The following is a 23814-nucleotide window of genomic DNA, read 5'->3' on the forward strand; positions in this document are numbered from 1 at the left end:
CACACCGCGCTGGCCGGGGCTGTTAGGCGCGGCCTCCTTCCTCTTCTCCCGCTCTCGCTCCCTCTGGCTGGTGTGTTTGGTCTTGCACGGCCGCTTGCCCTTGGGTTTGTCTGTGTCACTATGGCGACGGGGCTTGAGGGGAGGGGTGCCTCCCACGGAGGGCTCAGGGGCCGGTGAAGGGGGGCCCCTTCTGGGCTCCTTGAGGCCACGGTCACCTGAGAAGGGGTTCGGCGGGTGCGCTCTGTCCTTCAGCTGGTTGGGGGGAAGGGAGGCGGCGGATACTCCTGGAGCAAGAAGAGGAGGAGGAGGAGGAGAGGAGAGGAAGAGAAGGAGGCAGAGTGAGCGAGTGCTCCGTGGAAAGGGAGGATAGGAAGGTATTGCAAGGCCATCTCTCACCCTCTGTTGGTTTATTAATGAGCGCACAGAGCTGTCTGTGAGCACAGCATGCTCCTCGCCCAGGAAAAAAAAAAAAAAAAAAGCGCACACACTTTCACACATAATGTAGGTTCACATAAACACCCCTATAGTGACTCGTGCACACTCGGTCGGTGCAGCAAGGACGCTGCCAGACGTAATCTCCTTAAACAAATGTGGCTCTGTCTGGTTTCGGCCTCTTATAGTACAAATTCAAACAGAAAACAAGAAGAAAAAAAATACTGCCCTTGAAAACCACAATGTCAAAATGCTGGTTAATAGCTTATTGGAAATACATTTACTGCAGGGAATTGTTGCAAACCCATTTCTAAGTACTTAGGAGTGTGGTCTGTATGACTTGTGTTATGATGCAACTTTACTATAGAAGTTTCAAAGTCCATTAATTCGGTTTTAGCTGAGAGCAAGTGGGGAGCAAAGTGAAATTATACATCTGCTGATAAAGTTAAATCGACTTGTAGTTTCTATGTAATCCCCGATGCAGAAAAGCTTTTAGAATATGAGATTCTTACCAGAGGTGAATACGTTTTATGTGATTAGAGGTTATTCTAGAAAGAAAAAAAAAGACCCCATCCCTGACGGACACACAGTGGAATAACCATGTTCATTGTGAAGCACAGCTGTTGCCAGGGTGATGTTATCTAAAAAGGTGAATGCATTGGCCAATCAAGGTCTGTAGTTTCCATACAGAATATAAACCCAAATCTCCCCTGCTTTATTCACTTCCTTTAATCTGCCTCCTGCGCTTTTATTCTCCCCTCTTCCTCTGAGCCACCCTCTGCCTCAGTTTAGGCACATGAATAAGAGAAAGCCCAAGTTTTAATAAGACCGCCCCCCCCCCCCCCCCCCGCCCCTTCACACATTGGAACACTCCCCAACCCTGACTAAAATCCCCCATCTACCCTTTCCTTGTGACTGGTCTTGAGAGAAAAAGAAAATTCATTGATCACACATTAGTCACTCTACACCTGCCACACATGTCTCACCGGCACCCCCCCCCCCCCCCCCCCCCCCCCCCCCACCCCCCCCCCCCCCACCCCCCCCCCGCGCCATCGCTCTTTCATCGTCCTCACTGAACCTGCCGCAGACCAGCTGAACAAAAAGCCCGCCGCCACGGGGGGTGGAGAAATGGCTCGCAATTTAGCTTTTGGTCCCCGTGTCCCTCTTTCAGATTCCCCGGCCTCTTGCCTGACACGAGGAAGACTCCCCTACCTCATTTCCTCTGCCCCCACCCTGACAGCATTCGGGAAATCCCCTAAAGACTGGCTTCTCAACAAGAAAGTGAAACGTGAGCCAAAGATAGATTTCCGTTACCCTAGCTGAACTCAGATAGGCCGCGGCCTTGTACAGCTGCTGGTTCCTTCTTACCATTAAGCAGTTTCTCGCAGCCCCATTTCCTGTTGATCTCGGCCCGCTGCAGCACGGCTCTGTCGTCAGGCTCGCCGGCCCCGGATCTTGCGATCCCGTACGCTCTGGGCCGGGATAACAAGTCGGGGTTGAGGCCACGGTCCTCTCCTGTTTGATCTGGGAGGCGTCAGGTGAAGCGGCCACCTGCAGCAGGTTGGCTGAGTCGCAGTCCCTTCAGCTCAATGCAGACCTTGAGCTTCCGCACCTCGTCGTCGTCGTCATCAGCACTTGTCTGCCCGTCTGCAACAACACCAACACAGACTTTGGACTGTGTGCTCTCAAGTGCAACTATATTTCTTACAACTGTCATAAGTTTGAAATGCTCTCAGTGTAAAGCTTAGAATTGGACCTGAAACAGACTCAGAACCTATAAAACGAACACCGAAATGCATTAAACAACTTAGCTAAAGCATTATCTTTCTTTTTTTTTTTAAAGACACAAGTCACCTGCACCATCTGCAACTCTACTGTATGTACTGACGTGAAAAGTGCAGCGCAAAGGGAACAAAGGTCATTAATCACTTCACACTTATGGCTGGTAAACCCCATCTGAGCCTTACATTTAAAACAGACACACGCACACACTCACAGACGCATGCTCTAAAGACAGAGTGCGCAGGATGTAAAACAGACAGATCGAGGCGCAAAAGAGGAGAGAAGTCAAGAAACGGGTGGAGAAGCAAAGCAATAGCGCCCAGAGAAGCAGAGGGGGGGATCTTCCCCCTGAAATTCACAGGGGATGGGTATTTGACTCGTCTGCCAGTTGCCGCGGAGAGCGAGCACGATACCACATGCCAGAAAAAAAAAAAAAAGAAGGAAACCCAAACAGATGAGGGAAAAAAGAAAAGGAGATGAAAAAGAGAAGAAAAGAGCAGCTTTGAAGAGGGTGGGTAAGCACAGCGGAGGAACGGCGGAGCTGAAAGAGGAGAGCGGGAGAGAATGGCTGTCCCTCTTCCTCGCTTCTCTCTCGCACTCTGCTCAAAGGCAGGATTAAACACTTCTCAGAGCTGGCTGCCACACAGAGCGAAACACGGGACAGGCAGTGGAGGAGAGCGAGGGTTGTGATGGACCGAGTTTAAGGCGGAAATCATTGGGAAGGGAGGAAGCGACAAAAGGAACGGGAAGATCTTTTTTAAAAGACAAATGAGAGATGAGACGGGGCTCAGCGTCACAGAATTGAACGGAAAAGAAGTGGCCGAATTAAGAGCGATGCATGGAAAGCAGATGAAGAGAGGGAGATGATTGAAGGCATGTGGTGGTGGGTGGGTGTGAGGTGGTGGTGGTGGTTGGGGGTGACAGGACATATTTGTGAGATCCTCACCCGTAGAAAGCTTGGCTCTCTTCTCTGGCTGGGGCACCCGTTCTCCTTCCTCCCTCACTGCGTCCCTCCTCGTTGGCCTTGGAGCCCAGTGGGCGTTTTCTGGCGGGTCCAAAGCCAGGGCTGGCCCTCTCTTCAGCGTACCCCTTTGATGGTGTCAGTGTGGGTGGCAAACAATGACCTTCAGACTCTCTCATGGCCTTCCTGGCTCCATCATTGAGCCCTCCGTGGCTGGCACCTCTGGGCCCCGTCATGGGCCCCGTGACCTGGAGACAAAGGCTCCCTGTGGCCCCCCGCACCGCTGGAGGACTGGAACCCTGTTGTTTGTGTATGTCGGCCGGACACCTGAGAGAAGCAGAGAAACGACAGAGCGAGTGTGAGATTGAGAAGAGGAGACGAGCAAAGACAACAACAACAACAACAACAACAAAAGGGAGAGCAGACAGACGGACTAACTGCAAATCAGACAGACAGTGAGTGAGAGGGGGCAAAAAGGCGAGGGCGGGGGTGAGACGGGGTGGGGGATTGACAGGGGGAGAATGCCAGTTAAACACCAGCCAGCTTTTATTCCGCTTTAAAGACAGGCAGTAAAACTTTGATGGGGTAAAGACTTTTTAATCTGATGTGAGCCGAGCCAGCCCGCCAGTTCAGTGCAGCCGCTCCAGCTTCCAGCGAACAGAGGCAAGAAAACATCCTGCACGCTTGTTGTGCACAGTGACTTCCCCCCCCCCCACCCCGCCTCCGCTGTCCTCCCCCACGGCATGACCGCACCACGCCCTTCTCACACAGAGCGTGACTCCCCCCCCCCCCATTCCCTCTCCTTCCTCCCGCTTTCCCCTCGACTCCCTCTCTCTCCCCGTCTCTCTCCATGCCATAATTAGGCTCACACGTCAGCCGCGGCCTCGCTCCAACACACAGCTGGGCTCCCAGCCAATGTAACTACCCCCCCCACCCACCCCCCCCCACCCCTTTCCGTTGCGCTCTCCCATCCGCTTTCACCCGCTAACTCTCCCCCGCTTTCACTCTCTCGCTCTCTCTCTCTCTCTCTCTCCCTCACGCAATCTCTGCCCCTCCTTCTCCTCCTGCCCTCCCTCTCCATCGTCTCTCTGCGCAGATAAGCACAAAAGGCTTCTTGAAAATAAAACTCCCCCTCTCTGTCTCCCTGGCTTGCTCATTGGCTTGCGCTGCCTGGCTTGTGTAAGAGTGTGCGCATACATCAGTGCGAGTGTGTGTGGGTGTGTGTGTGTGTGTGTGTGTATGTGTGTACGGTCTGTGGAGAAGAGCGTGTCTTTTTTTTTTTTTTAGAGTGACCCGGTCTTGCCTCAGCATTTGCAGCAAGTTCATGCAAGTGAGCGTGCACGCAAACCTATTGTTTGTGTGTGTCCCCCTTTGTTTTTCAGGAGTGTTCATTTGCAGAGTGACTGCGAGTCTGCGAGTGTGTGAGTGTGTGTGTGTGTGTGTGTGTGTGTGTGTGTGTGTGTGTGTGTGTGTGTGTGTGTGTGTGTGTGTGTGTGTGTGCGTGCGTATGTGCTGTAAAGAGTGTGTGTGTGCGTATGTGCGTGTGTGCTGAAAAGAGTGTGTGTGTGTGTGTGTGTGTGCGTGTGTGCAGTGCTGGGTTACTCACCCTCCCTTTCTCCCTGCCTGGTGGTGTGTTGGCAGTTCTCCAGCACTCGCTCTCTGCGCTGGCCGTCTGCCAGCTCCCGTCCTGCTGCCGCTGCCGAGGCAGACACACACACACCGCCGCCCTCCTTCTCCTTCAGCTCCAGCTCCGAGAACCGCATCATTGCCCGCTGTGCGTACACACACACATACACACACAAAAATGCAGAGAGAACCCATGAAAACCACTCATCATCTGCCCACGCCGCACACACACCTCTCTAAGCCTCAATCTGGCCTCAACAGCTACAGAAGCAAAAAAATAATAAAAAAAATGGCATCAGAAATCACATTGTCTTTAAATAAAAGAAAATGCCAAAGAAATTAAACCCACACACACACACACACACACACACACACACACACACACACACACACACACACACACACACACACACACACACACACACACACACACACACACACACACACACACACACACACACACACACGACAAAAAGGAAGACAGATAAATCACAAGCATGGCATCAAGACAGGTTAGACTACTGCAGCCACTGTGAGTCCATGCGCTCTGGGGCTTAAGTCCTGGGCATCTCCCTTCCTGAAACATAAACATGGCTAGGAAACATATACATCTAAGCCCTGAGGCAGAGAGAGGAGAAGAAAATAGAGGAAAGAAGGGAGTGGGGGGTGGGGGGTGGGGGTGTGCAGCGATACAGAGTACAAAAGGAGACAGAGCCCATCAGAGGCAGATGTGATAAGAAATGTAAAGAACTGACCTCCCAGTTAGCTGCAGGTTGACTTATATTACTCCCCTCTCGTGATATGACTTCCATCTAAGCAATTAGAATGGGGGGCTCAATATATCTGTCCAGCAATTCATCTTTCTTTTTTTAATATGAATGTATGTTACGTTTCTCCACAAGTTTGTTTACACACAACAAGCAGCCACAATCCCAAAAAACAAAACAATCAAATTCAGGTGACTCAAACAGGTCAATCAACACTGCATCAAATCTATCGAATGATTTCTGAACAGAGTACGTGTCCAATTAGAAACTGAATCAAAATATCATGCAAACAGTATATTTCATCTGTAAAAATTGTTGCTATTAAACATTTTGATTGTTTTTGGCAAAAATATTTCACGTTTCAGTTTGACGGGTCCAGAAATACATTGTTTGATAGCCTTGTGTTGCAGTTTTGCATTGACAAGCCTGACACAGACAAAACCACAGTTTTCTAGGGTGCATTCACAACATAGACAGACATGTGCAACCTATTAACATATCTGCCTCTGAGCCAGTGGCTAGTACAGCACAGGGTTTCTTTGTGTTTCTGGGCTGAACGCTGAGCACAAGGAACCCCAAAGATAACGGTTTAGAATGATGTGAATTTCTGTGAATGGCAGTGGAGGATAATCAAGTGTAGAGGATATTGCTGTAATTGTAATGTTTATAGATGTCATGTGATGAACACAAGGAGCCAATAGGGTAAGGAGAATGATGACCTTGGACAGCAACGAGGCAGGCCATCTGAGGGAGGTGGGCTGGGGCTGGGGGGGTGGGGGGGGGGGGTAGTGGCTGGTGGACGGGGGCATGCAGAGACTCTTAAAGGCACCCCAAAGAGGGCAGCTGTTGGTTGTTAAGCACACTGCTGGCCCTCCACTCCTCCTAACCTTGGGGTTAAGCTTAGCCAAAGGCAGTGTGAACTGTGAGGGTGCTACAGTCATGCTCCAAAACTACTGTATATTCCTCTACAACACAGTCAGCACTAACACATGCTTCACTCCCAGGGCAGTCACACAAGGATGGACACACACACACACACACACACACACACACACACACACACACACACACACACACACACACACACACACACACACACACACACACACACACACACACACACACACACACACGCAGGAATAACCTTTACAACAGCTGCTCACTAATCAACACACAGAGATGGCAGCACTGGTTAACCTTTGCACTGTCCACCCCTGAAAAAGGGCCCTTGCACCAACTCACTAAAGCAATAATGAAGTAGAGGGAGGATCAAACCTAAAGCTAAGGACAGTAGCATGACAGCACCTATATAATTCTGTACTGTGCTGTAAATGCAGAGTATGCTAATTTCATGCAGGGTCTGTTTCACAGGAAGGTTTGAAAACAACAGGAGGGGAATAAAGACAGTGGATCATGGGGTTTTATTCCAGTGTGGATGTTAGGACTGAGTGTGTTTGAAATGTCTGCACGTACAAAAAGTGTTCATAATGACCTTATTCCAGCCCACCAACTTTAGCCCTTTGTATTATGAACTGTTTGTACACACACCCACACACACATACACACACACGTCACTTGGGCTTACCTGCAGAGCTCTCTGTTCACGGCTCAGCTTGCTGGAGTCAGCATACAGCTCAGTGGTGACACATTTAAAGCGGTCTCCAACGTAGCCTGAGGAGTTTGCGATCCTTTTGGCCAGACTGGATCTACGAGAACCTTTAGACGAAGTGTGGCAACCTTCCTCTTCATCCTCATCCCCTTCGCCATGAGACTCCCCTAGGTCAACAATGCTGTCTTCCTTTTCAGTCTCCCTTTCACTCGCATTTTCCGGGTCCAACTCTCTCACCACATCTGCAGAGTGCTGTGTAAAATGAGGAGCCTGGCTGTTCCTGTCCCCTTTGTCCTTACCAGAGCTGCGCTCCCCAGACGTGCGAGCACAGCGTAAGGTACTCTGGTCTTGGTCTCCAGGGTCCGGGCTGGGACTCTGCTCCTCTGCACTCTCCTCGGCGTGATCCACCGACCCTGGAGAAGCTGGTGGTGTGCTGGATGTCACCCCAGGACAGTCTATGTCCTGGAGAGCCTTTGTTTTACAAAAGGGATTTTCTGGCTGCCTGTTAGCGTGGCTGGCTTTTAGGTTGGGACTTAGTCCGGGGTGGACCGGATAAGAATGAGAAAAGTGGTGTTGGTGTTTTGGCTCATAGTCAGTCTTTGTCAAATTTTGGTTACTATGACAACATTCATTTTGGTTAACCTTCATGCTGGTCTCAGCAGAGGGCTGGTTTTGGACTGAAGGGGTAGACTCAATATCTGTGTCTGAGTGTACAAGGTCAATGCACACAATCTTTTCTCTGGATGGCGCAGAGGAAGAGGGGTTTTTGCTTTGACTGCTACCCTGTCCTTGTACTCCCACTTCCCTGTCGGGCTTCATTTGGTTTCCTTCGCCTGCTTCTTTCACAATGTTGTGATCTCTATGGCTCCCACACTCTTCAACAGCTCCACGAGATTTCTCCTGTCCCCGGAGCTTCAGCGATGCATCTGCTCTATCTGGCAGCTTGCTGTCAGAGTGCGTCTGCATCAAAGGGTGGGCCATCTCCTGTGAGTTATAGGTGAGGTATTCACCCCCTGTTGGGAGGTTGTGATATGGTAAAGGGTGTTTTGCTGCCAAGTGGGTTGGATAAAGGCTGTTGCTGCCCAGCAATACTGGGTGAGGGTAGACTGGGCTCTTTCCAGTAATTGGCACAGAGTGTAGTGCCATGCCATCAGGGATAGGGTAGTGCAGATATCTATTGGCGTAGGCCAAGCTGTGGTTCAGATAAGCGTCACTTTGAGAAAGGTAAAGGTGGCCCGGGGGGTGACCATTGTCTAAACAGGGCCTTTTGTAAGATGACAAATCTGGAGTCGCATCGCCTCTCTTTGTGGCCTGGGAGGACTTTTCAGTCCCCTCTCTGTGGTGGCCCATGACTGATGGATGATCTGATTGGCTGGGGCTGTGTTTCACCCAATCACCATTAGGTTTAGGAGAAAGGGCCCTGGAGTTAATCACAGAGGAGCCAGAGTGCTGAGTTGAGGAAACATTATGGTTAGAGTCTCCTATTCTTGGACAGGATGAACTACGTTGTTGAGGAAGTACTCTTTCGAGACTCTTGTTTTTAACGGAGGGTGACGAGCCCTTCGTTTGTGAGTGGCTCAAGTCTGTGTTAGGCCTCGGGGAAGGGGGCAGGCCTGAAGTGTGCTGTGTATGGGAAGGAGATGGACTAGGTACAACCCAGGAGGAGTGTAAAGTGCTGATCATCTCTGGCCTTTCTGAGACCTTTGAAGAAGTGCTGCTGACAACTGAATGTGGATGGGAGGAAGGAGAGAGCGACAGGTTTTCTTTTAGCAGCTCTCTGCTGGAGGGGAGTCCATAACGGGCGCCTGAGGCCATACTGTCCATTTTAACAGGAAATCCATTTGGAGACAGCCCAAACTCAATTATTCTTCCAGACAAATCCAAGGGCTTCTCTGCTGAGTCTTTGGTTGCTTGAGGTTGGTGCGTTGGCCTCTCAAAGTTTACTTTGGAGGGAGACCTGCTTGGTCTTCTCTCAATCCCACTTCTGTGCTCAGTTGCCCCCTCTCCTGGCCTTGGTTTGTGGGGGCTGGGTCGGGCAGGGGAGGGCTGCTCTGAGGCCATGCTGCTAACAGAGAAAGGATGAGGAATGGACTGCGTGGATGAAGATGAGGCAGATATTGAAGAAGTAGAAGAGGTGGGTGGTTGTCCTATCCTCGCAACTGGCCGTTGTAAATCCGAATTATCATGAAGTGCAGAGGGAAGGGGAGGTTGGGTGAGACGAGAAGACACATGGGAAGAAGAATCAGCAGGCAGACGATTATTATTCCCTCCACTGGTGCCACTAGTGTTTGTACTATTGGTGTTATTGTTGTTGCTAGAGCTCTTCCTAGAGGGAGGTCTGCTTGGTCTGCTGCTCCTGTTAGGAGAACGGTCCCGCTCTATAGCAGCCTGATGGTGCTGAGCGTGAGGGGAAGGTTGGTGAAGCTGCTGTGCAAAAGGAGACACAACCCCAAGCCCTTTGTCTTGGCAGTGAACCAGAGTGGGGGCCACCGTGACTGCAGGAATCCTCATAGGGGGTGCCACCAGGGGAGAGGAGATAGGTGAAGGAGGATAGGGAGGCATATAATAGAGCCTCTCAGCAGCAGAGGCAGTCGGGGCAACACTGCCCCCCTGGGCTGCACACAGAGGGTAGGCCAGGTGCTGGGGAAGATATGGGTTGGGCTGACTGAGCAGGGAGGCTTTGTACATGTTTAGAGCTGCGTACTTGGACGTGTCCATGAAGGAATACATGCTTGCTTCAGGGTAAGGGCTGAGCCACGGCATGCGGAGGTAACTGCCACCAGCACTTGCCAAGCCCAAATCAGATGCTTTCTCTCCAGGCCCTACTCTACGTTCCAAGCCGAGACTTTCAGCTCCCGCTCCAGAAACCAGCAGAGGCTTGTGTAGACTTGGATGAGTGCCTTTGTACAGGCCCAGGTATCCATTTGTAGGCTTACGACTGTCCAGAGTGCCGTCCGGCTTGTAGATGAGTTCTGGGAGGCCATCCCTGTTGTAAGTTAGAGGAAGTGCAGACGTCTCTCTGCTCTTCTCCGTCGGTAGTGCTCTGATCCCTGGGTACACGACTCCACCGTGGAGACGAAGACCATCGTGAATCAAAGTGCCTCGGTCCAGCCCCATCGCTGCAAGGGGCGTCAACCTTGCATCCACCTGCACCATTAAACAAAAAAAAAAAAGAGTGCATCCATGAGCACAAAAACCAAACCTCTTCCATCATAATGTGGAGGAAAACAGAGACTGCTCCAAACAACCCATTATGACTTGTAAACACAATTTTAAATGGGAGCACTTACAATTATTTACACGCACATAAACAGGAAAAACAAAGCACGACACAAGAAAAGAGTATAATCAGTGTCCCGAACGAGCTCGGGTACTTGCCATGTTTTGTGTGATGTGGTTCCCTTGTCTTAGTTCCAGGTTGGTTTGTGCCTCAGCATCGACATCACGAACAGATGTTGCCCTGTGGAGATGAGCAAACAGTTAGCTGTGAGTGTCTTGGCTCTGCCACACACACACAGACATGTACAGGCCCACTCACACACAAAAAAAAACCACAGCTATGTTGGAATCCCATTGCCAAAAAAGGCACTTTATAAAATTTCCAAAAGAGAAAATACTTTGTAATTAAGTTTCATACATAGATCACTTACTGGGGCATAAATATGCACATAATCCATTAAAAAGCTATATAGAACTGAAATGTACAGAGATGCGTTATTGAAATGAGACAATGGAGCAAAAATACAAAGCTGAGAAATATAAGGACACCCTCATTGAAGCACTCAGCAGAGATGAAAGAAGTGTGTGGGCTCCCCTCCCCTCCCCTCCCATCCATCAACACCCACCCATCCTCCTGTTCCAACCCCCCACACACACACATACATTTTCTAAACTTCAACCTGCCCATCCCGTGCGCTGGACGTGCACTATGGGGCCACGTCTATTCAGTCACGTTCCTCACACACTGGTTTTCCTGCGCCCTCTCTCTCTTGGCCGCCTCAGCCGGCACAGCGAGGGAAGATTATGCATCACAGACCACTTCGGTGGGGGAACATCCCCCCCCCCCGCCAACACAGAGCCGCAGATCAGCCAACAGTAGCACACTAAAGTGTGGCACGCAAGAGAAGAGAACTAATGTAAACTTAACAATAAACCGTTTCAAACTATATCATATATGAACATGGCCATAGTCGGATGGATTATGTCTGTTTGAAGTTGTTTTCCTGGAAAAACACATAATAAGTAATTAAACATGGCAGAAGAGAAACAACATGTTTTTAGTACACATACAATTTCTTTAGCATAACCAGGTTATTTTATGTTAACAGCATGTGCCGTAAGTTGCAATAACTGGGTTACCTATTAGTCATAACGGCAGAAAGAACAAATTCAAGAAATGGTTGGTAAACCTGTTCTTGGCTCGGTGCCGTTGAAGACGATTTTAGAGGATGAAAGAATACGTCTATTAATATCAACTACACGATTACCTACGTGTGAAACCTCTGCCTAAATTCAGGCGGTTGTCGTTTCCTGTGTAAACATAAACAGCTACTTATTAGAAAGTCTGGTCAAACTTTATTGAGTACAAAGTGTGAGTAAATATCACTCTGTCCTGAGGGGAAAGAAAACTTGTGAAAAAGAAAACTGGAGCGTTGAAAACCTTTTAACCCAAAATATTTTAATTGAAGAAACACATTTGCCGTTTGTGATATTCACAAAGAAATTTGGACTGAGAAACAAAAATCTTATTAAATCTGTAAACATGTCTTCAATTTGATTGTATTTTTCTTAAAACTGAGGTTTGAACCCAACTTGAGGGTAAAATTAACTAAATCTACTCTCAACATTTTTTTTATCTAAACCTCTTTTGAACTATGAGTCACAAGATATCTATTTGTAGCTGTGGGGCCTTAAAATAACATTTGAACTGAATTGTGAGACAGATAGCAAATTACTTCAGAAACAATGAGACATAACCTCAAATTTGGACTAAACCCAGAGTCAAAACTAAAAACTTACCCCAAACCACAACTCAAAACGTGCACCAAACCATAAGTCAAATGTCAAAATTTTAATCAAATCATTTATCAAAACACAAAATTTGCACCAAACTAAGAGTTAAAGAAAAACGTGTCCCCATACACCCAGTGACTCATGACAACTTAACAGGGACATGGCTTCGTCTCAACAGTTTCCATTTTCCAAATATTCAAACCGGCAAAAGGTGGACAGATTGTTCTCTTTATAACCCAATAAAAACTGTTTCCCTTTGGATTCGGACTCGATTACACTTGAGGGTGGACAGTCAGGAGCGAGAAGGGACATAGTGAGAAAGACGCGGCTTTAAATAGAAGAAAAAAAAAGTGGAGCCCTGTGGTGCTCGGTGGTGCTGAGAGCAGCAGAGAATCTCGGCTCCTCGATCATTGCAGAGAAACGCCTCTGCGCCTCGCTGCCGCGCCGCTGGCACGCCACTTTTATTGCCGTGACCTGGGGCACATTAATCAGCCTGCTGTGGGCCCCTCGACACGGCTTCTCTCTCTGTCCCCGCCGTCCCATCCCCCACAGCCTCCCGCTCCGCAGCCAGTTCTGCTTCGACAACATCCGCATGTGACGGAACTGAAAACGGCGAGCGAGCGCGGCTAAAAGCGCAACAGTGTCTCGGTGAACGTGTGTCGGGCCACGTGTGCGTGCGCGTCTCACCGACTCACAGACGCCGTTGAGAAATCACACCAGTCCTGTTTCCTGTGTTTCCTGGAGCGTCTCGGGCTCTGTTTTTTTTTCTGTCTCCTTCTCTTAAGGTCTGAGCGCAGAGAGACCAGACAGGAAGACCGAGAATTAAGACTTTTCTAACGCAAATACGCACAACTTTGTGGACGCAGCCGTTCAACCGCAGGCCCAAATACAGTCAAGTATTTCTCTGGCACGGGGTTTCCTGGGCTGTGCGACTTCCCCCGACGGAAAGAAAGACGCCGGGGACTCAAAGGAAAGGAAATGATATGGTCTTGTTCAAATTAGTCGAGTCTCATGACAGAGCGCGTTACTCCGTGGCGCATCGTTTCCACCATGACTGCAATGTCGTCCAAGATACTGAAAAAAAAAAGTACTTGGATACAAGTTACTTTTCTACAAGGAGAGGCGTTACTTTACTAGTGACTAAAAATCTTTTGTGTTTCTTAATTATTAACTCTCAATGCAGTAGTTGGATTGCTGAGCCGTGAGCGTTCCTCTATTGATTTACATTGAGTTAGTTACATCAGTTATTGGAAGTCAGGTCAGGTGTCTCTCTCTCTCTCTCTCTCTCTCTCTCTCTCACGCGCACACATTATTTTGAGTTAATAGGTCTAAAGTAATCTGATAGGGACTCAACTTCCAACAGCCATGCAGATCTTGGCACAACACCTGTTTGTGGAAGGAAATAATGTATGAACAAGTGACAGATAAAAGGGGCTCTCTCGAAAAATATACAAGAAAGTAGCAGACAGCTCATAAAAAAAGCCTCGGATGCAACACAGGTATTGTGGACAAGATCCAACTTCAGTTAACAACAACAGAGAAGAAGTACAACTGTGCTCGAGGAAACTTCATTGTGACTGCAATTGTAATAGACTAAAAGAGGCTTTACAGGGACGAAACCTCATGGAAATAACCTCAAAGCTGCCTGCCAAACTTTTGTTTATGCAGTTTGTAAAGTGAGCCGTAGGTCATGTGTACATGGAAGAAGAAATGTATTTATACTTGCAATTATGAGGAAAAGTAATGTAGTTCAAAAAATATTCTTTAAAAGTACTCTGCTCAATACTAACTCCAAGTATTAGTAACTTTTATAACCCATTTAATGGCAATGTTAAGTGCAGGCCTTTTATTCAACACCACAGCCAAACAATGACTTTTACACTGATGCAGTTTGTTGGGAAAACAAATGCTGGATATCAAATGATAATCCTCGTGTTTAAATATCAAACGTATTAGATACAAAAACGCAGATCAAAAGGTTTGAATAATATATGCAATTGCAGTGGTATTCAAGTAGATTACCTAGATTTGAATTAAGTACAGGTAAAAATACACACTTGTATGAAGTACTATTGAAAGTAACACTAATCACAACTCAACTATACTATGTATTTGTAATCGATTACTTACAACCCTGGCAGGACCTAATGGATAAATCAAGTACACACTTTGGTGACAACATGGAGGGAAGAAAAGTCAAACCTGCTCTGCTCTTATTTTCTTAGCTTGATGCAAATCGTACTAAAACATCTTATTGCGGTTTAGAAAAAAGCGGAATTTATGTGTAAGAATAGTTGCTGATTGTTTATGACCTTATTAAAATGTGGCCTATATAGTTTACATTGCATATATAGGTATTTCAACGTGGTCTGTGAAGACATGATATCACAGCGCAAGTGGAAGGACGGATAAGGAGAAAGCAGGAGATAGGAAAGGAGGAAAGGCGGCGTGTTGACGCCCATCCCCGCTGCTAAGAATAGTTTGCGCAACAAACAACTCCCGACGGCCGTCCAATCCATCACAGTGGTCGGCGGCAGCAGCAGCAGCAGGCAAGAGGGGGGAGAGGAGGGGAGGGGAGTGGAGGAGGGGGGGGGGGGGCAGCGGTCGCTGCTGCGTTTATAAAGCAGACCGCTGGAGCGCAGCCCCGACGCGCACCATTAAACAGAAAACCACCGGGTGTTTTTAGCTGAACCTGGTTCGTCCCCCGCGCTCTGTATTGTTGTTGTTTTTTGGGGTTTTTTTAAGGGGAAAAGGGAGTAAACAAGGACAGAACAGTGATAAAAACAGAGGGGAAGACGGAGGAAAAACAAACTCCTTCCCTTCGTGCGATGACAAGAGACTTGAACTCTCCGTGACCCGCCGTGTGCGCACCAGAACAAACACCGGCACCGGGCCTGGTGTGCGCTCCCCCGCGCGGCACACCCGTACCAACAACACGCAGGCTGCGTCTGTCGGTGTGACGGCGGCGTCGCTATGAGCAACTTCATCCACAAGTAGATCAGCGAACCGCAGACGCACGCGGGACACCCGATTATTCATTATTGCTATTGCTCATCGATTAATCTCCATGATCTGCTTATTGCACATTTCCAACTTGGCTGCAATGACGGGAAATTACGGCTGTGGGTCCCGCCGTGTAACGGGAGAGGACAGGCGCCCTCTCGCTCTTTGTCCCTGGAGCTTTGCCAAAGCTCGCTGAAGCGCAGAGCTCCGATCAGCTCGAAAAAAATGCAGTGTGACGCAGGATAATCTCCGCAGCGACGGGGGTGGGGTGGGGATAAACACGGATTAAATGCGGGCGCGTACACGCACACGCACGAGCTACACACAGACACACACATACACTTCGCTGGAACACCGAGTGTGAGTTGACGCGCACGCCAGGAAAATAATTTGGCGCACGCTCCCGGTGAAGAAAATAGTGAGCCGCTGAGAGCGGAAAAAAAAACAAAAAACAAGAAAAGGCGTAAAAAAAGCGGACAAAACTCCAGCCGGGGCACTAACTCACTTCGCCCCGGGCAACACTAAACTCTCGGCAGCATTAACACCCGGCGTCATAATGAGAAAAGGCTGGGGAGACGCCGCCAGCCCATTTTTAATTGTTATTGATTATCAAGCCGACGTGTGCCAAATGGTCCAATTGATCATCTCTACGCACCCTCGGTGCAATCTGTGGAAAGTTGACATGCTGTTTCTCACTGTAGTTTTAGATCCGATAGAGAGAGAGCGAGAGAGCGAGAGAGCGAGAGAGAGATAAACGCTATAAAGAGTCACGGTGTGCGCGCCGCCGCCGGAGCGCAGAGCTGGAGGGAGATGGCGGCGTCTCTTCAGCTGTCACATTATTAGCGACCGAGTTGTAAACAAGGGGCCCCTGCGTCCTCCCGGGTCGACGCACTGCCGCATGCAAGTCGGTGCACGGTTCAATCCCCCCCTCAGCGGCACGGCCGTCAACAACGGCGACATTGTGAGCCCCCCCGTGCTGTCATAGGGCCCGGGCGGCGGCTGCTGAACTGGCTCTATTCATCCCCGGCCAAATGAGGACTAAATGGCCCTTTATGCCACCAAAGGAACCGATTGTAAAAGAGATGGGTATGCAAGTCGCCCCGCGTTTACCGGAGGTTTCTTGACGTTTTTTTATAATGCTGGTATATCGCTTCCACGCGTTCCTGGTGAAAACACATGACCCCGCATGGAAAATAAAGTTATCCGTAGAGAACTTTTCAAAGTGCATGACACAGGCAAGACAGGGGGATGGTTCGTCTGATCGTTTGAAGACAAATCCAGATTAATTGTGATGCGTAAAGACGTGGATTAAAGTGGAGGTAGATTAATCTTTCATACATCGCTATGAAAGATTCATTCTACCTCTACGGGTATCTTTCATACACTGACCCAGCCTAGATTCCTGACGTTTAAAGGTCACACCTAAAAGGACGCGTGCGTGGTGAAAATACCAAATTAATTCTCCACTAAATATGTAAAAAGTGTTTACTTGTTGGCGTGAAACCTTGTGAGGAGCCTCAGCTCGAGGTCAAAAGCTTTGTAGCCGACGTGCAACTGAGTGATGTTGCGCGCAGACAGCAGATAACACATTCCTGCTTTGAAGGCTATTGGCGTAATAAACTCCTATCGCGATCACCCCGCCGCGCTGCCAAGAGTCTGTGGGATTTCGTCAGAGATGCCCGAGGCACCAACGTCTAAAAACAAACGAGGAGGCTTGATCAAGACTGTGCCTGCAGAGCCTCGGAGGAAGGGAGGTGAGGTGTGTCATCATTACTCCGCCGCCGAATCAATCTTCCAATAGGCCAGAGCAAGGTCACTAAACTAAATACGATCTCGAGATTTACGTTTTAATTATAGTCCCCGTATTCATGTCACATCCACCCACTTTGCTGCCAAATGCTGGAAGGGTAAAAATCACCTAAATTGTCAACAACAACAACAACAACAACAACAAAAAAGTCAATTTCTGCTTAGTTGTGCGCAAATACATTGGGTTTAATACACTAGACAGTCGCTGGACTTGAGAATAATGTGATGTGGCTCCGTCCTGCTCGTCTCAGCGCGGGTGAAAAGCACTGGGGGGGCCCGACACATCTCTGCGGGGAAGTGACCCGTGCGCTCCAGACCTCGTCGAAACAAAAAGCTTTGTGGTGCGCTGCGAGAGCGAGAGAGAGAAAGAGGGAGGGGAGGGGGGGGGGGGGGGAGAAGGGGGGAGGCTCTCCTGTTTCATCGCGAGGTCCCGGGAGGCCAGCACGGAGCATAGCTTCAATCAAACCGTGACGTCTCCTCCGGGAGCTGCGCAGCGCCTGGAAAACCGATCTCTCCTCGGCTCTCCGCCGTGCCTCCGCTTTTGTTCACACGCATCTCGCCTCAGCAGCGAGCGCAGCGCCGGCAGCGACGAGACTGTTGTTTTATATCCCGGCTTGAGAGCGAGAGACGGAAAAGAAAAGAAAAAAAAAAACAAGCGCTGCAACAAAAAAGACAGCCCTCGTGCCTCTGTCTGGGTATTAAACACAACACGGGGATTTCTTTTGATGAATTTTTGCCCATTTCCTTCACTGCTTCCTCTTGACACATTAGGTTTGATAAGCAAAAGTGGCCCCCGTGATTGTACTGACACGCTCTCCCCGTGCTTAATACCACGACCCCCCCACCACCATTGATTCCAGATTAGAAAGGAAGGACAAACGGGAGGTTAATGGGTCTAAAATGGAGGCGGTGATGTGGCTGTCCCCATTCTCTTAAACGCAGCGGATCATCCAGCCGCCCCGCGGAGCGCCACGCTGACACATCCACTGTCACACATCACTCAGCATGACAATGAGCCCCAGCAGGCCGGCGGCTGGTGCTGCTGCTGCTGCCTCCAGGTGATTGCTTGCCCACCAACACGCACGCATCCTTAAACTCTTAACAAATTGATTTCTCCGAGCTGCTGAAATGTTTTCTACACGTTTTAAAACGCTCATTACGCGTTACGCACCCGCATCATTTTTTGTCCTCCTCAAACGGACTGCACCTGGAGAGATACGGCGGATAAATGTGATTAGTAAAAGGTTTTTGCTTTTTTGGCACATTTCTAATTAGCACCATTGGATTTTAATCCAATGCTGCCCGGGGTTCCTCCCCTTCAACTGCATTCTGACGACAATACGGTCCAGTTATGAAACTATTTACGGAAAAAGTGTGAAGTTTGTGTGTAAGAAAAAGAAAAAAAAACAATATGTCAATCTGTGGTAAGCAGCCCGCCCCTCTGTTCACGCACCTGGAAAACAGATCAGTCCCACACGGACTTCACAGCGCGCAGTGGAAAAATGATGCGCAACGCCCGAGTCCGACGGGGTACACTATAAATAAACTCGGCCCACACAAAATGTGAAGTAGCCCGTTTGTTTTAAGCTTCCACCACAGAATCACTTGGTGAGAGATCAGACTTAGAATTCATCAAAGTTTGTGGCTCACTGAAAACGTGGACGGAGAAGCAACACGGCGAGGAAAGATATTAGAAAACAGATGCCGAGTCCACTTTCATTTTACCAATGAGAATTAGGATCAAATCCTGACTTAATACACAAGTACAAAAATACGGTACCAATGTGTCCACCAGAACAAATGGGCCCTTTATACTAGTAGTTGGCTGTATGTTGAGTTGAACCATTTCCAAATCTTTTGCCCCGTTTAAATAAAATTAAACTTATCATCGATGATCTCCTAGTGTCCTTTCCTCGCATTAACAATAAGACCGACGTTTAATTTCAATACAATGCGGCTTTTGTTCTGCATCAAAGCCCTCTGAAGTAGCCTCCACCCCCCACCAGTTAATCCTCGCCTCTGTTCCTGCGAAAGGTCTCAAACACAAGGTCCTTCTCACCCCTTCCTGCCCCGAACCAGCCGGAGCAGCAAAGCGCGGGGACGTTTGCGTTCTGTGCGATTCTTAACTGCGCGGATCGGCTTCTGCTGGGGGAGGTGACGGTGGTGTTTTAGTAGCTGCTCCCCTCACTGAGCGCGTCAATGAGCTGGAGCCAGCCAATATGAGGTGCATCGATCGTCCTCGGAGAGCGTCTCCTTAATTAGAGGCTGCGTGGCTCCAGGACGCACTGACAGAAAAACTCCCCCGATAAGAGGCGCCGTCCTGCAGTGGACAGTGCGGGCCGAGAAAATCCTCTCAGGAAAATAAATAAATAAATAAAAGCCTGTTAAATGCCTTCTCGCTGGTCGTGAAGCGCAGTCTACGTAGCCCGCAGAGGAGCTTTAAAGAATCGTTAGGCAAGATGATTCAGTTTGGAACACATCCAAAATGCCTTGCAGCACTTATTTCAATTAAGTACCAACTTTATAAGAAGTAGTTCGTGCTGATTACTGTCGCCCACGATGGAGCAGGAGTGGAGGAGGGGACGTGGAAAGTAAAATGCTTCAAAGTTGGTTGCGGTATAGAAAACGCACTGAAACTAAGCGCACCAAAGTGACACGAAAATCACTGTTTAAGTGTTTTATTTTAATTGAAGAGTCTGTGTGACATTGGCATGCCTTTAAAGAGAAAATGAGTAGCGCATTAAAGGAGCTCCGGGGAAGACGGAGTCCAAAAGTGGCGCTTCACCGATCCTCTGTGCGCAAAATGTGTTTTCCTGCCGCGCAAGGAGGGCGCACAGAGTGCACAGCGAGTGCAAAGTCAAATCCGAGAACACCTGCAAGACAAGGCGTGTGCGTGCGTGCAAGTGTGGAGAGAAAGAGGAGAAGGCGAAGGGGAGAGAGAGAGAGAGAGAGAGAGAGAGAGAGAGAGAGAGAGAGGGGGGGGGGGGGGGGGGGAGCTGGCGCGGTGCCAAAGCGGTTTCCATCAACTCGACAGGAAGGTGAGCGGTGCAGTCCCGCGTCCCGTTCCTTCCCCAACCCCCCACACCTTTGCTCAACACCACCTCTGGGACCGAGGAGACAACTGATCAACGTCCACTCTGTCCAAACAAAGCCCCCCTCTCCCCAACACCCCCACCACACACACAAACAAACACGCGCGCCAGGCGGACTGGCACACACCGCGGGGATGCCCTCCAACTGAACTGAAGTGTGCGTAAACGGAGCAGCGCCGCTCGCTTTGCCTCTGGCAGGGCGAGGCTGGATTCCGTAACCTTGTTTAGCGCAGAAGCTCCGTGTGCGCGCACGCACACGCGTGTACACACACACACACACACACACTCCCATCCTCCTCGCCCCACAGGCACACTCGCACTCTCTCCGCCACACAACAGGGTGCGAAAAGCTTGAATATTCACCAACGTAGGACGGCGCCACTTTCAAGTTCGCTAATCTCTGGAACGTCCTTCTCACCTCCGCCCGGTTGACAGGACGGTTGTTAAGAGGCCAAACTCATTGTGTGTGTGTGTGTGTGTGTGCGTGTTATTTATCAACCACATGCCACTGCCCCGCCGAAACGCACAAAGACCACCCTATGCGCTATTCTTAGAAGTGGCCGATCTTCTCCCCCGGCGCTGCGCACCGCACCGGACTCTCGCGCACAGCTCCAACCTCTCAACAACAACGTTTTAAATTAAAAGCGACATAACAACACCACATCATTTAAAACATGCTTTCCGTTATAGGAGGCAACTATTATAAACAGCACGTTTGTCTTCTTTTTTCCAGTCACGCAGAGGTTTTCAGAATACGCACGTTGAAAAAATATATATTTCTCATTTGTCATTTATGTTCTCACCTGGTTAATTTGTCGCAAGTTCCAGCTGGAGTCCGAGTGCCACAACTCACGCCTTTTTCCTGTTTTGCCAAGTTATCTAGGAGGGGAGCGATCCGTGTGTACGTAGACGAGCCCGGTTACGGTCCTGTCTGCTGGGGACAGGCGATCCCGAGCCAAAGAGAAAAACAACTAAAAGTGTCTAACAGGTTATCCACTTGTCACAAAACAAACCCAAGTCTTATGCTTGGGGCTCTCGGTGTCTATTCTATTGTCTACACACAACTCCCATCCATTTTTCTATATTAGAAGTGGACTTTTCGCTGAAAATGTCACTTGTGTTTCCATAAAGAAACAAAAAAAGATCCTGCGCAGAGAGAAAAAAAAACACGCGCCGGGATAAAGAGAAATCCACACGAGAAATCCCCGTTGAGGTCCTTTAAGTCGGGAGAGCACTGCGCTGTTCGGCCCGGACCCCCCCAAAGGATACAGGTGGCGAGGTCGGCGGATTCGCGGAGAAATTAATTCAGCTCGGCCGTACCTCGCAGCAGCGCCATGTTGGGTTAGAGCGGAGCACGCCGCGCTCGGAAAAAGCCCCTTTTCTCCCGCTCTCCGTCACTTCATGTCCTCTTCCAAACGGCGGAATTCGCGCCTCGGGAGGCTCACTGTGAAGGTTATTCCGCGTCGCGTCTCGTCCCGCCTCTTCGTCGCGGATGGCAGACAAAACAGCGCCGGTCGGAGCCCCTCGGTTCGCGCCGAGGACGCACGGAGCTGTACGGGGAGTGCCGCGGCGCGCAGAATGGATGAACGAACGCTGCCGAGACCGAGCGACTCGCTCCACTCCCACTCGCGCAGACTCTACCCAGAAGGCCAGTCGGGAGACCGCAATTACCATAAGCCTCCAGCGCACGGCTCGGGCTGCGCGCGCACGCACGCACCAGACGGAGCCACACAGAAACAGACGCACGCACGGACACGCACGCGCGCGCAAACACACACACATTTGAGGCTCCGCGGAAACTCCAAAACAAGGAGAGGAGAGGTTTTTTAAACTGCAGAACCAGGCGGAAAACAAAGTAATAATAATAATAATAATAATAATAATAATAATAATAATAATAATAATAATAATAATAATAATAATAATAGGCAAAAAAGTCAGTTTATAGAAAAGAGAGCAGGGACCATATCATATATAGAGGAGCTTGGTTATTAGGCACATAGTGTGCACAAGTTAACAAGAAATGAATAACATGTAAATGTGTAAAATCCAATGAAATACAGATAAAATAAAAACGTTAAAAAAGTAAAGGTAATTAAAATGTCTTAGAAGGTATTAATTCACAAATATATAACACTGTGTTTTCTTAGATCTGATTTCATATAGTAACTTAATTTTGTTCCTATCTTCCCTTCAAAATTTAGGCTGTGGGTGTACATATAAATTAAATGTCAGCTCGGGGTTGGGTTTTTTCCAAGTCTAGAGATAAGGCAAATCTGTGAAGCACGAGTAGAGAGAGAGGGAGAGGGGGAGAGAGAGAGAGAGAGAGAGAGAGGAGGGGTGGGCTCAAGGCTGGGGCACATCTGTTAAGGCTCCCATGTCAAGTAAAAGAGGAGGAGGCTATGAATATCAAGCCTGAGGTGTGCATCATGTGCCTTCTTCTGTGAGTAGGAGAGAGGGAGAGAGAAAGAAAGAGAGAGAGAGAGAGAGAGAGAGAGAGAGAGAGAGAGAGAGAGAGAGAGAGAGAGAGAGAAGAAAGCCAGTAGACAGAAAGACAGACAGAAGTGGAGTAGGAGTCGGAAAAGAGGGAGACTTGGCAATGGGGGTTCTGGCTGCAGTTGCCACAGCTGTTGAAAGTAGGAGTTTAACCAGACAGTCATACACAAATAAACAGAAAGCTAGGAGAGCACTCACATATGGACACGTTTAAAAACCAAACTCATCGTGAAGGCCAAAATGTGCAAAAGTTTGTAGTCAAAGGCCTTAAGAACCAAAAGAAGGGATCCCTCTCAGTGAAATGAAAAGAAAAGGTAGCAGCATACAGTAATGCAGGGTGCTGAATGGAAGTTGAACTTTTTCTTGGATAACATTTCAAGCAATTTAAACAACCTTTTTTCTGGGGAAGAAAAAAAGGAAATAAAACAGGCTGGACTGCCGGGCCTGTTTGCCTGATCGGCCCTCCTCCACTTCCACCTCTCATGACAGAACTGGGCACCACGGCCACAGCTGCTAAACCACGAGACAGCACAACCAATGTTCACACTCGTTAATCTGAAAGAACTGTTTGTGTGAAACTGCTGAGTGGAGTTCCTACATTCTTTCCAACACAGAATCAAATGCATTTGAAGATTCGGGTCCGTCCAGGGCCGAGATCAGGTCCGTGTCAACTCACTGTACCTCAGACTCATCTCTTTGTCTCCTTCAACTGGATTTGTCAAGATTCAGTGACGTATATGAAAAGTAACTCCAAGTGTGTTTTCTGTTGTTAGAGTTTAGATCATAATTGAATAAATTATTTGCTGCTTGCAGTATTTGAAACTCTGTATTAGCGAGTGACGGAGTTTCTTTGAGCAGGTCCAGTATTCTTGCAACAGATACTGGAATCAGAACGTTTCACCAATAGATAAATGATCTAATCACTTCTTCCTCTCGCGGTCAGCAAAGTATAAAATGGTGCGTCTCAGCAACATCTGGCCAAAAGTGGGACAGTCTGGTTCCTTATGCTGCAAACTCTCTGTTCACTTCCTTTTCACTCTTTATGACGACAAATACGCCCGGCACTCTGTTAAGTTGGTCTCATTTGCATTTTCTTCTGCCTGTTTTCAGACCGCTAAAAGAGCAGAAATTAGTGAGGTGACTCTGTGTTATCTGTTGTACGACGGCTGCATTCACAATGAGCCCTTGCACGGAGAAAGGCACCTTGTTTGAATGCAGTCTGTC

The 23814-nt window shown here is 48.8% G+C and overlaps 1 protein-coding gene across 1 annotated transcript in view; it reads right to left on the reverse strand.

Annotated features, from left to right (window-relative positions):
- Positions 1–21108, reverse strand: part of bcor (BCL6 corepressor) — a 35251-nt gene extending 14143 nt beyond the window's left edge. Inside the window, 14 exon segments of the mRNA XM_080479074.1 lie at positions 1–284; positions 1801–1879; positions 1881–1940; positions 1942–1980; positions 1982–2079; positions 3161–3224; positions 3226–3384; positions 3386–3451; positions 3453–3502; positions 4782–4947; positions 5557–5613; positions 7154–10324; positions 10556–10637; positions 20898–21108. The exon segment at positions 1–284 is cut by the window's left edge and continues 30 nt beyond it. Of these exon segments, the coding sequence (XP_080335200.1) occupies positions 1–284; positions 1801–1879; positions 1881–1940; positions 1942–1980; positions 1982–2079; positions 3161–3224; positions 3226–3384; positions 3386–3451; positions 3453–3502; positions 4782–4947; positions 5557–5613; positions 7154–10324; positions 10556–10558 (4296 nt within the window). The 5' untranslated portion in view covers positions 10559–10637; positions 20898–21108.
- Positions 21109–23814: the final 2706 nt, after the last annotated feature.

This window comes from Lipophrys pholis, assembly GCF_963383615.2.
Source record: "Lipophrys pholis genome assembly, chromosome: 13".
NCBI classification, from domain to species: Eukaryota; Metazoa; Chordata; class Actinopteri; order Blenniiformes; family Blenniidae; genus Lipophrys; species Lipophrys pholis.